Raw genomic sequence first — 14646 nt, forward strand, 5'->3', positions numbered from 1 at the left:
GGGAAGATTCTCGACAGACCTGCTTGCCCCCCCCCCCCCCGCTACTCCTGGCTGCTTGAAGGAAGCACAAGAGCCGTGACCCTGGGTGGACTCTAGGCAGCTCCAAGATATTGCTCAAGGAAAGGGCAGAGCTCTGCTGCCCCCGGCAGGCTCAGAGGGACTTGCGGGGCCGCTTGAGGAAGGAGAGCGTGTAGTCCCGGGGGGCCGAGGCTTTCTGCTTCTTCAGCTGCACCTGGGACTGAGCTGTCAGCTGCAGCTTGATGGCGCTCGAGTTGATCTTGGCTGCCACCAGCAGCTCCTTCATGCCCTTCATCTTCTCGCTCTGGAAGGTGAGGACGGGCCCTTCGGGAGGGGGGCTGGGGCCACTGCTGGGCCTCTCCTCCTTCTCCAGGGGAGGCCGGTCCACTCGCTGGCTGGAACTGGGGCGCCGGCGCTCAGTCACTTTCTTGGGCAAGGGGGGCTCCTCGGGCTTGGACTCCCGGCGCGGACCCCTGCGGCGCCCCTCCCGGGGGTCTTCGCTGCCTTGGTCGTCATCCTCGTTGGCTTCTACCTCCCGACTTGCCAGGGTCACCTTCTGCCGCACCTGAGAGGAAGAGGGGAGAAGTCAGAAAGCCAAGAGCGCCCGTGGCACAAAGCTGAAGGCTGCTTATGATGCCCTGCCTATCTGATTGGGCTGTACGCTTCCGGGACACATAGTCACATCTAAATTTTGCCACCGATATCCAGCTGGCACATTTTGACATCTAGAGAACGAGTGATGCCTGCCTGCCTGTTGATTTCACATGCAATTACTCTGCGAGATTTTAGCATCTCAGCTGGGCACTTAAACACTCTCCTTGTGCGTGTTAAACATGCATCTTAATTCATTTCATTATTTTTATTTTTACAAAGTATAATCATGCATAAATAAGAATAAAAAATGTGCACCCCACCGCTGACACCATTCCATTGTAACTATCCAACCTCCCAAAATTTCAACTCCTCTTGCGATGTTTTCACCCCTTTCCGTTTTAACAGTAGAAATTCTACAAACACCTTCTATATCTTCTCAAAAATATTTCTCCTGCATATTCTCCGCCTTACCTTAATGGCACATGTTAATTTATCATTAACAGCTATATCCCAAACCTTTATACCATTATTTTAATTCATTTCTATTGTTTATTGTTATACTGCTGATTTTTTGCTATGTCTCACGTAACCCACCCTTCTCTCCCAAATCTGTCTGTATCCTGGTAACAATGGTGCTCCCTCTTTTCCAGCTAATAAACACACACCCCATAGACACCATCTAGGCCCACCCAGGCCCCACAAAGTCCTGCCAAGTCATTGCACCCCTTCACATAGTTTGACGCCGGCCATTCCCCACCCCCTGGCACTGCTTAAAATGCTCTGAACTTTGCCCCCTGCAACCTTCTCTGCCACAAGCACTCACCATCCCATCAAAACGGCTGAGGGACTGGACCAGGAATGTGGCCCATCCCACGTGGAGGACAGGCGTGGGGCTCCCCTCTTCCCACTTGCAGATGCCATCGTAGAAACGAAGGAGGTGAGCAAAACATTCCGGGTCCTGCAGGGCTGAGCCGCCGCCTCCTTGCAATGGCGAAGCCTGGGCAAGACAAGGTCAGGTTGTTCTGTGAAGAGATGCCACCCTGGCACCAACTGGGCCTCTCCCAACAAAGTCTGCCAAGGGCATTCCTTGCCCTGATCCAATTCACAAGTGCTTCTCTCTCAACTCTCCTCTCTTCCTCTTAAGCTTCTAAAAAACCCCCTACCCCTTCCTGTGATCCCCTTGCCAAATCTCATAGCCATGCTCCAGTCAGCCTCCCTTTAGAAACTCCCCACCCCACCCACTAGAAAATCTACTTCATATGCCCTCTTGACATTTCACTAAACGATTAATAATGCTTTTCTGCTCCACTCACCGCTCTCTGTCACCTTTTAAGACGATAACCCCTCTATTTTTGCCTTGACTGGATGCCAATAACCCCTTTTCAGGCCTTCATGGTTTCTCTCCAAGCTTCTTGTCCTCAGTGCAAAACGACACTTATAATTAACATCCCCTCTGCTTTGCGCAGGGACGCGGGTGGCGCTGTGGGTTAAACCACAGAGCCTAGGACTTGCTGATCAAAAGGTTAGCGGTTTGAATCCCTGCAACGGGATGAGATCCCGTTGCCCGGTCCCTGCTCCTGCCAACCTAGCAGTTCGAAAGCACGTCAAAGTGCAAGTGGATAAATAGGTACCGCTCTGGCAGGAAGGTAAATGGCATTTCCGTGCACTGCTCTGGTGCGCCAGAAGTGGTTTAGTCATGCTGGCCACATGACCCAGAAGCTGCATGCCAGCTCCCTCGGCCAATAAAGTGAGATGAGCACCGCAACCCCAGAGTCGGCCACGACTGAACCTAACAGTCAGGGGTCCCTTTACCTGCTTTGCGCAAAGTCGCATGTTTTTTCAACTTCCATTCTTGTACAATTTCACACTGTTTCCTGTGCCCTTGTTCTGCCTCCTTTGCTTCTGGCAAAGTCCCAGCCCAAATTTTGCTGCACCTCCTAGAATTTCCACCCTGCTCCATCCGACTACTTTCATTCCACCTAATGATACTTTTCATAACACCCGGCAGGTGGCGGTGAAAAATAAATGGCAAACCCAGCAGAATTTCCTCCCCAGTTGATGAATGCCAGCAAGGCACAACATCCATCCTTTACGTTGCCTGTCTGCTCACCCGCCTTACCTCTCCCCTCTCGCCAGCCCCCTTCTCCTCAGCTGAGTCAGCAAGGCTGGCCACCTCCTTTAGCAAGTTGGGAATCACGTCATTGGCCACATCAAAAAATTCCTTGTAGATCTCTTCATCTTCTCGACAGTAGTTATAACTAGAAGGGGGAGAAGAGAAGGGTGCTATGCCACCATCTGATAACAGCAGACATGGGTCTTATGTAGAGATATCTGGAGCCTCTGACAGCCCAACAAGAGGCATTTACCACAGGCAAAATTTTCCCATCACTGCATCTCCACCTTGGAATAAGCCTCTTGAGGAGCTGTTAGCCGCTCCCCACAGAGCAATCTTGTTCTCTTTAACAAACTCTGGAAAAGGTTTTTTTCAGGAGAACTGTACAAACATCAGTAGTTGCCCCCTCCCCAAATAAAAGGAACTGAGAAAAGAATGCAAATTTATTTTACCGTTGACTGGAGGCCAAATGAAACCAGCACTTCAAATGCATGGATGCAACCACCAGGCTGTGGTAAACTCTACAATGACCAGCAGCTGCTCTCCAGGGCTTCAAGTACAAATATGTGCCAGCCCTTCTGGGAGATGCCAGGGACGGAACCTGGGACCTTCTGCGTTCAAAGAAGGGGCCCTGCCACCACGCTCCACTTCCTTCCGTGGTAAAGGCAAAATGAATAGGATAGGAAGATACTCACTCTTGGATCACGGTGGCTGAATCAGCCCAGGCTTCCAGTGCTTCCTTGACGTTTTTGTTGCGGCAGTGATAGCCAGCCAGGTACATGTAGGGGTAGATGTGCTCGTTGTGGTAGTACTGCTTGGCTGAGTTGATTCCCTAGAGGAAAAGGGGGGTGGGAGATAAGGTGGGGTTCAGGGATAGCAGGAGCTGATCCATGAAGACATCCAGGCTCAGGTGTTTTGGGGAAACATCTAGGGCTGGGCGATACCTGCTCTTCAACATTGTGATATATCAAATATCACAATATACCAATATATCACGATGTCTGAAATAAAGATGGAGCTATACAGAGGCATTGGTCGGCTTCACAGTTTTACCCACATTGTGATTTTTGCATAGCACATACACACACATGATTTGTGATATATTGCCAGGTCATAAATTATGAAACCAATATCACATGGACTTCAAACCGGTTTTGGATGATATATTGATATATTGCCCAGTCCTAGACACATCCTGCTGTATCCAGAACAGCTTACAAACATTGTAAAAATTATCATAATCATCATCGTCATTGGCACATACCCTTCCCCCTAAGGTCCCATGGCAGTGGAATACAACACTTAAAAAATAACTATAATAGCAGATAAAAATAACTTCCAATCACAGAAATAAGGTGTAGGGAATGGGTAGGCAAACTAAGGCCTACCCTGCAAAGAGAACGAAGGCTGTTTTTCATTATTATTTTTTAAATGACAATAATACTGCCCATACATTTTGCTTCATATCTCAGGTTCCACGAAAACTCGAAACTTACTTTTTAATAAAAAGAAAAGAAAGGAAGTTGACAATCTGGCGATCATGGTTCATCCCAAGGACAGGAGGACGGGACTGCCCCCCCCCTTTCACACACACCCCACAGATCTAGGTCATGCCCTTCCATCAACAGCTTTGCTTCAGGCAATGTGGTGTAGTGGTCAGACCAGGGTTTGCATCCCCTTCTTAGCCACAAGTACTGCCAAGCCTAGCCTACCAGCACCCTAGGAGCAAGGGGGGGAAATACCTGATGGTAAATGAAGAGGGGGTCTGGGCGGCCAGGGGTGGGCTCCAGCTCCTCAAGATCTGCCAAATTCCCCAGTGCCATTGGGTACCTGCAGAGGAAGCCAAGGTATCGCTGAGGACAAGCAGAGGTGAGAGGAGGCCGAGGCTCCCAAGGGGACAATTTAAGAACACACAAATAAGAGCCCGAGGGCCTGTGGATTTGTGGTTGAGGATGGGAAGACAGCTCAGCCATTGCATTCAACACAATCTCTTCCATTGTATTATCATTGGTTCTTTTATTCCTTGCAATAAATTACTGTATTGGCCTGAATATAAGCCTCTTTTTCCAAATTCCGACCATGAAAAGTTAAAGTGTGGCTTAAATTCACGACCTTGCAAAAATTAGCTTTTTTACAATATAGCTGCTGAAACAGACATATGGTAAAACGGAACAGGTGTGGGTGCCTGCGGAATTTTAAGGGAGCGGTGTATATTCGGGTATTGTCTTTTTTTTCTAATCCCACCCCCCCCCCATGAATTTTAAAGGTGCAGCTTAAATTCGGGTGTGGCTTATATTCAGGCCAATAAGAGCAGCCATAAAAATGCAATTAAAAATCACACTGCATCCAGTGCAGGGCTTTACAATTGCTACAGCAGGCGGGGAGAAGTATTAAATGGACTGCTCAGCCGCTCGGTGATTTTTAAGAGGTCTGATTGGTTATCTCAATAAATATTTTCCACACATTCACATTCTGTGCCAAGGCACTCTTCATATTCTCTCACATAGATGACATACACTCCACTCTTTGATCATAGACCCTCCAGCAGGAGGCAGTATCTGCACAGGTGATCTGAGCTGCTTTTAGGGGAAAATATACCACCTCTGAACAAATTTCAGAGTTCTCCCTTATTGCTGTTGAAATTGACTTCAGAGGCTGTTTTGTCCCATGCCTTAAGAATGCCTGCATCTCCTTCCCATGTTGCTCTTTTTCTAAAATTTAGTGTCTATTTCCATCAAAAGAGTGAGTTTCAGAGACCAAGTTTTTTGTTTTGTTTTTATGCTGTATCTAGCTAAGACTGACTTAACTGACCCACTGAAATCAATGGACTTGAGCTAGTCACAACCAGAGTCCACCACCACTAAACTCCTGGCTGCTTTGGCTGCTTCCAACTCACGTGCCTGAGACCCTCTAGGAATTACTCAGAAAAAGCTGGAAGATCCTCTACAAAGGAGCAAGACTCCCTCCGCAGAGGGAGGGATTAGCTTATGTCTGCTGGATCAGGCCAAGTCCTCTTTTAAAGCCATCCAGATTGGTGGCCGTCACTGCCTCATGTGAGAGTGAGTTCCATAGTTGAACTATGCGCTGCATGAGACTAAGAAAGACACAGAGAAATGAAGCTGTTTGGGCTCTGTTAGCTAACAGCATCAGGATGGAGGCAGGATTCCTCTCCCCAGAGCTGCCTTCCCCAAACTGGGAAGACTACAACTCCCATCAGCCCCAGTGAGTGTGACCGACATTGAGAGCTGCAAGTCAAGCAAGATCTGTAGGGGCCAAAGGTTCCTCTTGCCTAATGATAGGGCCAGGCCCTGTGAGGCCAGGCCCTCTCTAAAGTACTTACTTCTCCAGGTGGCCCAGGTCATAGAGAACCCACAGCAGCTTCTGCAAGGGATGGAGACAGAGAGGCAAGCATGAGAGGCATCATGATGGTGGTGGTGATAGTTTCTGCAAACCCCCACCAAAGGGAAGGAGGGAGGTCGATCCATGTCAGCTCACCTGTTGCAACTGCAGCAACTCCAGGCTATCCGAGTGCAAGTCGATGGAAGGATTGATGGCACACACCATGAAGGCCACCTCCATCTGGCGGGTGCAGCACAGGTAGGAGCCCTTCAGGTACAGCCAGCTCTGCAAAGGGGGAGGGAATTTTGCAGGTGAGAAGTCTGGGTGAGCATCAACTTTCCCATTGCAGGATCTTTCTTTCTTTCTTTCTTTCTTTCTTTCTTTCTTTCTTTCTTTCTTTCTTTCTTTCTGCACTCCAAGCAGATGATTCTGTCCCTCATGAAACAGAAAGACGTTGCCCCCTGCCAGGTCAGACTGGTGGCTCATCTACTCCACTACTGCCCACTCTGGCTGGCAGCGGCTCTCCAAGTTCTCAGAGGGTCTTTCATATCACCAGGATTGAACCAGGGGCCTCCTGTATCCTAACCAATGTGCTCTACCACCCAGCTATGATCTCCCTCGTTTCAGATATTTGCATAGGGTTGTGTGGCTGAAGGTATACCGGAGAGCTTTATTTTTAAAATATAACAACAACAACAGAAAACCGATTCCTGGAGGGTGATTTATCATGTTAGCGATAACAACCAAGCCGCCTCACTCAAGGAAGGATGTTGGCAATTCCCAGGTGGAATGGCAACAAACAAGAGAGGCATAAAGGCGTCCCTCTCACGCCCAGTGGTGTAGCGTGGGTTGCCAGCATGCACATTCAACTGCCTAATGGTGTCTGTATCACCCAGGAGATTGCAGTCATAGAAATAAGAAGAGTCGTCTGGAGAAGTCACTTCCTGGTTTGCATGGAGAAGCAGTTCTCAACTGAGTGCAGCAACGGAAGAATGCAGCTGTACTGAGGCAGCACCAGGTGTTGAAATTTTGTGCCCCCTAACAAATTTGCACCCGGGGCAACCGTCCCTGTTCCCGCCCCCCCAACTAGGCCACTGCTCACACCTTCCTTGTAAGCTTTCCAGAGACATTTGCTGGAAGGCTGGCAGGCAAATTGCAGCTGTGGCTGGGTTTCGCCAGGCAGCAGCAATAAGATAAGAATTTTCATGAAGGGGGGCAGGTTGTATTTCACATTTATTGGCTGGTCAGATCCATGCACAATGGACCTATTCCCAAGATTTATTTTTGCCTCTAAATTGAGATGCTCAGATTGGCCATATGAAACAAACACACATGCTCCTATAATAATGAAATGAAATGTGTACACCGTCTAAAGCTAATTCGCTCCTATGGAAGAAATGGATGGAGTACAGAACTTGCAAGCTACAAACCATCTATCCAGCTGCTCTTGTCTCCTTTGTGAAGACAAGAGGGGAACATCCTCCTTTCCTGAGCTGTTATCTTACCCGTTCTGCCACACCAGAGTTGACCGTTTGCCCACGTCGGTCCTCATTGCCTTTGCCATGCCATGTCACCTCCGCGGTCTGCTCCCCATCTTTGCCGAACACCACCCAAGCGTGGTCCTCAGAGAGCGCCAGGTGAACATCTAAAAGTCCTAGGACCTGGCAGGCCCCCACAACTGCAAAAGCCACCCCAGAGCTGTCTAGTTTGGTGCCTGGTAAAAGAAAGAAAAAGAGCAGGACGTTCAGGACAGCTTGAAGAGCAGCAGAAAAACACTATTGCATCTGGATTAAAAACAGGAGGCATGCAGGAACACTTAAAAGAATTGTTTTTGGAGGGTGAAAGCTGCCCACCTTTGAAGAAGCACACCTGTGGCCTCTCTGCGCAAACTACTGTTATGAGCCATTCCACTGCTTGGAAAGAGCCATGCCCAGAACAGTAACTCCTACAGAGACACCCTGAGCTACATCTGAAAGTAATTCTGCTGTGCTTGTTCATGAGGAGTGATTGACGGTTCATGCCACACCCACTGCAGATGTTGGGCACAATTAACCTTCCTCTGCTGGCTTATGGCAGCTGGCTGGTAGGAGACAAAGCCAGGACAGTAACTCAAAAGGTGATGCAGTGGACAACCTCTTCCCTTGACCTTGCAGAAGCCTTTAATTTATATATATTTTTTGCACAAACTTCAAATGAGTAGTTTACTCCTGATACCAGTTAATTTTGCTGAGAGCCTTGTTTCTTGAAACTCCAGAAAATGGGAGACTGTAGCTTGTCTTGTAAAGGTAAAGGTACCCCTGATGGTTAGGTCCAGTCGCGAACAACTCTAGGGTTGTGCGCTCATCTCGCTCTATATGTCGCGGGAGCCGGCATTTGTCCGCAGACAGTTTTTCCGGGTCATGTAGCCAGAATGACTAAGCCACTTCTGGCAAACAAGAGCAGTGCACGGAAACGCCATTTACCTTCCTGCCGGAGCAGTACCTATTTATCTACTTGCACTTGACATGCTTTCGAACTGCTAGGTGGGCAGGAGAAGGGATGGAACAACGGGAGCTCACCCTGTCACAGGGATTCGAACTGCTGACCTTCTTATTGGCAAGCCCTAGGCTCTGTGGTTTAGACCACAGCGCCACCCGCGTTCCTTAGCTTGTCTTGTAGTACAGGCCAAAGATAAGGCCACCCAAACAATACAGCAACACATCTAAGAGGACGAGCAAAGAGAACCAGACCTTGCTCACTCTGTTTTCAAAATATCCAACATCCCCATCATATAGAGAGCTAGTAGGGTGCAGCAGTTAAGCGTGCCGGACAACAACCTGCAAGGCTAGGATTTGAATCCTTGCTAAGCCATGAAACTCGCTGGGTGACCTTGAGCCAGTCAGTGTCTCTTGTCCTAGCCTGCGTTGCAGGGCTGCTGTGGGGATAGCATTTATTTGCTTGTTGATTTATTAAATGTATAAACCACCCTTCAACATAAGATGCAAAGGCGGTTCACAGAATAAAGTACAAGATAAAAACACAAGTAAATAATTGAAACGAAACAAAGCCCCCCCAATGGGGAGGAAGAGACCCAAAACTTCCCTGCAAGAAAGGGGGAACATAAATATAATAAACAAATATAAATATATGCATGGCAACATGAGATCGGCAGCTGAGCACTTGGGATTGAGAGCAGCATGCTCCCTTTGTGGCCCCACCTGTGATGAAGCTGAACAGTGACTGGATGTGGGCCCGATCCTTGAAGTAGGAGCGGCTCAAGCTGTTCCAGATGACATCAGAGACTTTCTTGACAAGCTCCCGGGAAGAGTAGCCCTCTGGCCGCGGGTAGAGCGAGAGATCCACGGCCCCACGGATTTGGGCAGTGAAACGGGCATGCAGGGCCCCGATGATGCTCAGGTCAGCCACCGGGAAGTAGGTCAGGCTGTCGGGACCTTGGGCAGGCTCAAAACTGATGCCCGGCACGTTGGTGGGCAAGACGCGGTTGACGGCCAGGAAATGCTCCACGAAGCCCAAGACGAGCGAAAGCAGCACCAGGTCGGGCTGCTCCCGGCGAAGCTCCAGCTCAAAGAGGCGGACCACATCTGAGACGGAGCGCAGGGGGAAGAGAGCCTTCTGAGCACCCTTCAGCCCCATGGCCAAGGGGGCGCGCTAGAGAGCAAGCAGAGAAGGAGGAGGGTCAGAATTAGCAGGGGGCAAGAGGGCAGTCCATCTAATTCAAATATGTTTTAGCCTAAGACAGAGATGGGGAACTTCGGGCTCAGCGCCAGCCACCATAAGCCACTAATGGTCAGGGATGATGGAAACTGGAGTCCAGAAACATATGGCAGGCCACCCTGGTGTAACAGATGTCTGCCAGCTTTTAAAACCCATCAGCAGGAAATATCCATTCTTTCTCAGTAAGCACAGAGAGGCCCATTCAAATCTTCAATAGGGTCGTGAATAAAGTAAAGCCAGAGTAGATTTTAACCTTGTCACTGACTTAAATGCCCACTTGACCATTAGTGTGTGTGACACATTGCCTTGCTTGGAGGTTGGGGGCGGGAAACCCACCTCAAACTGGAGACCAGACAGTACAGAGCAGGAAGTTTCAGCCTAAAGACAATCCTAGTTGAAGAATTTTGCAACACCTGAGCTGCTTGAGAGCTCAGATCTGGGGCCTGGGAAGGTTTGGGGTAGCAAAATGGTTGAGAGCTTGTGTCAATGGGAATGTGGCAGCCCCACTGAGGAATAAAAGAACCTGCCTCACAGACCTCCAGCAGAGCCATGCGTCTTGGGAGTGCAGAGCTGCCAGAAAGGGCCACCTTTTGCTTGTAGTGTACCCATGTTTGTGGGCAACCTGCTGCTAAATTATTATTAGGCAAATGACCAGGCTTGGTCTCCAGATGCAGTTGAACATCAACCCTTGTTACTACTGACCATTGGCCACACTGGGAAGGGGATGGTGTGGCTTGCAGTCCCACATCATCGGGGGATCCAAGACGGGGGAAGACTACCTTTGTGGGGGTCTCAGGCAGGGGTCTTTCCCCTGGAGATGCTGAGGATTTAATCAGCAACTTTCTCCATGCGAAACATCTGCTCAATTGATATACAACCCTTCTCTAATAAAGCTATGAACTCACGGGGTTGCATTCAGTGAGCCATTTACTAACTCTTAAGAGCTGGCTCTTCCCTCCTTCCAGTGGCATAGCGTGGGTTGTCAGCACCCGGGGCAAGGCAAGTAATTTGACCCCCTAACCCGTGGATTTGCGCCTCCTAACCCTAACCCCCAGATGTTGCGCCCAGTGCGGCCGGTCCCCCCTGCGCCCCCCACACTACGCCACTGCCTCCTTCTCTGTCAGATGCAGACATAACACTGGCCTACTTGGGGGAACCGTTTTTTAGGGTTCTGCATCTGAAGGGCTTTGAACACGGAGGAAACACACTGTTCATTCTTCACCAACCTGCTGCCCTCCAGTTGATCTGGGCTGCAACTCCCATCACTCCCAGTCCTCTGTTTTTGCAGCCCAAAACATCTGCAGGGCATCAGACTGCCAAAGGCTGCACCACGCCAATTCTTGACGAGGTGCACAAGCCCACACCCCTAAAAAGTTTGGGAATACCATATCGGGAGGGAGTAGAGCTCAACAGCAGAGCATGTATCGCGCATGTTGCACCTCTGCCGTGTTCAGGCGGGAGGATGCGGTGGTGAGGAGATGCCCTGGAGAACTACTGCCTGCTCTGGGTTTGGCGGGCAAACGGAGCATCCGGGAGCTAAGGCAGCTCCCTACACTTTATAAACATGCTTCGATCCGTATCCGCGGGAAAAGCAATATCGCAGAACAAGAATCCTCCGCGCGGAGGTGTTTTGATCGCACCCCTCCTGCTTCCCACCCACCCGAAACGATCAGCACAACCTCCTGCTGCACGTGAAGGGGGGGCGGGGAGAGAGAAGAAACGCGCGCACCCACCTCAAGGCTGTTGCAATTTGCAGTTGCGCCTCTGCTGCACCAGGATCCTCGCGGGCGGGGAGCCGATGGCGGGGCTGCATGCAGAACGGCGCCTTCCCAACACGCCCCCTCCGTCTCACTTCTCCGGCTCTCTCATTCGAAGGCGCTCTTTCAGCCGTCCGTACCCCCGCCGCGCGCGCAGGGCAGCATGGGAGTTGAAGTCCCGCCTTGGCAAAGCATGCTGGGCTTGCTCTGATCCACAGACTTATAGTAAATGAAGTCATGCACACGCTGCTATATTCCGGGTTCATTTGACCCACACACCCTCTCTGTCGCCTCCCTAGTCGCGAGGGAAGGAGAGAAGCGCGCAGCAAACCAGGGATGCAGCCAGGGCCGCCGGATTTACCGTAGGTTTCCCCTCCTTCCTTTTGGCGGCAAATGGTCAGTCACTTTCTGGCTCCACCTCCTCGCAGGGATATCAACCGCGAGTGGACTACACTGCAGGGTTGTCGTAAGCCTCCCCCTCCCTTCTGCAGCGGCGGGGAGAGAATTGTGGATTTCGCTAGCATCTGAAGCACACTTCTAAACTGCAGAGAAAGTGAACAGAAGAGAACTTAGCAGTCAAACATTCAATATTCACACAAAGTAAGATCTGAGACTTCTTAGCAAAGTTTCTTAATTGGCTTCAAGCAAATTAAAAAGGAAGGAAGCAGCCAATGCTAACAATCTGAAATTGTTTGGGTGCAATACTAACATTCTGGAGTTTCTCCATTGTTTTCGATGGGCAAATCTCCATTTCACTTCTGGAAATTTTGTTTTGTTTTGTTTTTTATTTTAAAAGGATAAAACAGCCTTTTCTGGCCTGGGGGCAGTGGTGCATAGCTGTCAACGTTTCCCTTTTTTTAAAGGGAAATTCCCTTATTCTGAATAGGATTCCTCACAAGAAAAGGGAAAAGTTGACAGCTATGCAGTGGCGGCACCAGAATGCCAAAAAAATCCAACCTTGTCCAATTGACTCCAAACAGGTGCCAAAGTTTAGTGCTAGTTTTGTGTCACAAACTCCACATTTTGCGCTGGCCTCCAAACTGAATAATTGACAGCCAAACTGCGGTCTTAATTAAATGGCCCAACCTTGTCAGATTAACTCCAAACCAGAGCCAAATTGATCTGCTGGCTTGGTGCCACAAACCCCACATTTAGTGCTGCCGCCACCCCCCAAAAAACTGAGTGGGCTAAGTGGGTATTTGTTGGCTAAGTTGGGAGTTAAGTAGGCCAAGTGGAGACTACATAGTCAGTTTATTGTGTTTTTATCAAACAGCCAATATACACATTAAAAATGATAGCAATAATGATGATATGCATTTGTACTCCTTATCCTTTTTAAAAACACATAATTTCCCATACATCTTTTCAGTTTTGTAGCGCTGATCTGTAGAATGCTACAAGAAATTTGGATGTTCTGAAAAATATGCACTTCTCTGCATCAGACAGCAAAAATAAACAGGTCTTGGCAAGGGATGACCTTCCCTTCTGCACTCTTAACAGTGAGTAGACATAATTGTTTCTAATATCATTACAGAAAGGGCATTCTTCTATTGACACCAAGGACTCAGTTACATTAGTAAAGTAAAGGTAAAGGTACCCCTGCCCGTACGGGCCAGTCTTGACAGACTCTAGGGTTGTGCGCTCATCTCACTCTAGAGGCTAGGAGCCAGCACTGTCCGCAGACACTTCCGGGTCATGTGGCCAGCGTGACAAGCTGCATCTGGCGAGCCAGTGCAGCACACGGAACGCTGTTTACCTTCCCGCTGGTAAGCGGTCCCTATTTATCTATTTGCACCCGGGGGTGCTTTCGAACTGCTAGGTTGGCAGGCGCTGGGACCGAACGACGGGAGCGCACCCGGCCGTGGGGATTTGAACCGCCGACCATGCGATCGGCAAGTCCTAGGCACTGAGGTTTTACCCACAGCACCACCCGCGTCCCCTTCAGTTACATTAGTAAAGTTTTAAATGCATTATAACACCGTGACACCAGATGGCACTGATGGCACTGTAGAGTTCCATCTTTCTGCAATGTGATTTCTAGTCCCATTATGAGGTTTGCAACACATTTTCCTGAAACGTTTTTCTGATGTGTCTAGATGATCCAGCCCGAGTTGCAGCCACAGACTCTTTATTAGGAATTCCTTTATGTTGACCCATCCAATCTGCTAATGGAAGAACATTTAATCTTGCCTGCGTAAAGGCTACCCTTATTTTAACATTTTGTAGTCTACCAGATATCTTGGAAGAGAATCCCAAACTCATGGCAGCCAACCACATTTCACACTTCCATGAGTTTGGGCATTATCTGTACCAAACATTGTCAAGAGAAGATGTGATACCTGCTTGAAAATAGTTTTTAAGTCAGGAAAGCAGGGCCATTTTAAGAGCTTCAGCTTTAATGGGCATTACGCCCTATTACACACAGAGCAATGCTATTTTTGTAGAAACAGATACTGACAGGAGTATGAGCAACAATTTATTTTGTGCTATTTCCAGTGAATCTAAATTGGCCATAGCCTCCAGTGGTGCTCCCTATAGCAATTTTGGCAACAACCTGTCTTGTAAAGCTCTAAAGTGGCCTGGACCAGGTTGCCCCCTTTTGTGTGATGGAATCACAATAGTCCATTTCAAGTTCTACCAACTAACAAGGTGCTTGACTGAACCGGTGCAGACCATTTACCTGTCCAATGGAAAACCACACCAAAGTACTTGAAAGAGAGTACTTGCTCCAGTTTATTTCTATTGAGTGACCAATTGTGAATTTTCTTGAATTTACCAAATATCATAACTTTTGTGGGGGGGGGGTTGGGTAACTGATAAGAGAGGTGTTGATTCTTGCAGTACAAACTGAACCATTTCAAGTCTGTGCAAGCACAGTTGGGCATAAGAGACCAGAATAGCATCATCTGCATAAAGGAGATTGGAGTATTTCTGATTTCCAATTTTCACTCAGAAATTCAACTACTTCAATTATGTATTAAAAAGAAGGAGCAGAGGAAACATCCTTGTTTTACTCCTTTTGTGACTGGAACAGCGTTTATCAATGATGTACTTAAAGCATAAAGCAGTTTTCTAAAGTTGAGCTGCCTGGGTAAAAGCCAGCTTGTCCCG

At 48.7% G+C, this 14646-nt stretch overlaps 1 protein-coding gene and 1 long non-coding RNA gene across 2 annotated transcripts; one reads left to right on the top strand and one right to left on the bottom strand.

Moving 5' to 3' along the window:
• MEN1 (menin 1) lies at positions 1 to 11679 on the bottom strand. Its single transcript, XM_081892400.1, has 10 exons — positions 11512 to 11679; positions 9262 to 9712; positions 7570 to 7778; positions 6221 to 6349; positions 6066 to 6106; positions 4468 to 4555; positions 3421 to 3557; positions 2732 to 2870; positions 1436 to 1609; positions 1 to 583 (listed from the first exon to the last, which is right to left on the bottom strand). The coding sequence occupies exons 2-10, from the start codon at positions 9695 to 9697 to the stop codon at positions 152 to 154; spliced, it is 1785 nt and encodes a 594-aa protein (XP_081748526.1). The 5' UTR covers positions 9698 to 9712; positions 11512 to 11679; the 3' UTR covers positions 1 to 151.
• A 1122-nt stretch (positions 11680 to 12801) lies between these two features.
• On the top strand, positions 12802 to 14434 carry LOC309359149. Its single transcript, XR_014163738.1, has 3 exons — positions 12802 to 13128; positions 13495 to 13854; positions 13889 to 14434. It is a non-coding gene; the product is annotated as an uncharacterized lncRNA (long non-coding RNA).
• Positions 14435 to 14646: the final 212 nt, after the last annotated feature.

This window comes from Podarcis melisellensis, assembly GCF_964234715.1.
Source record: "Podarcis melisellensis genome assembly, chromosome: 16".
NCBI lineage: Eukaryota > Metazoa > Chordata > Lepidosauria > Squamata > Lacertidae > Podarcis > Podarcis melisellensis.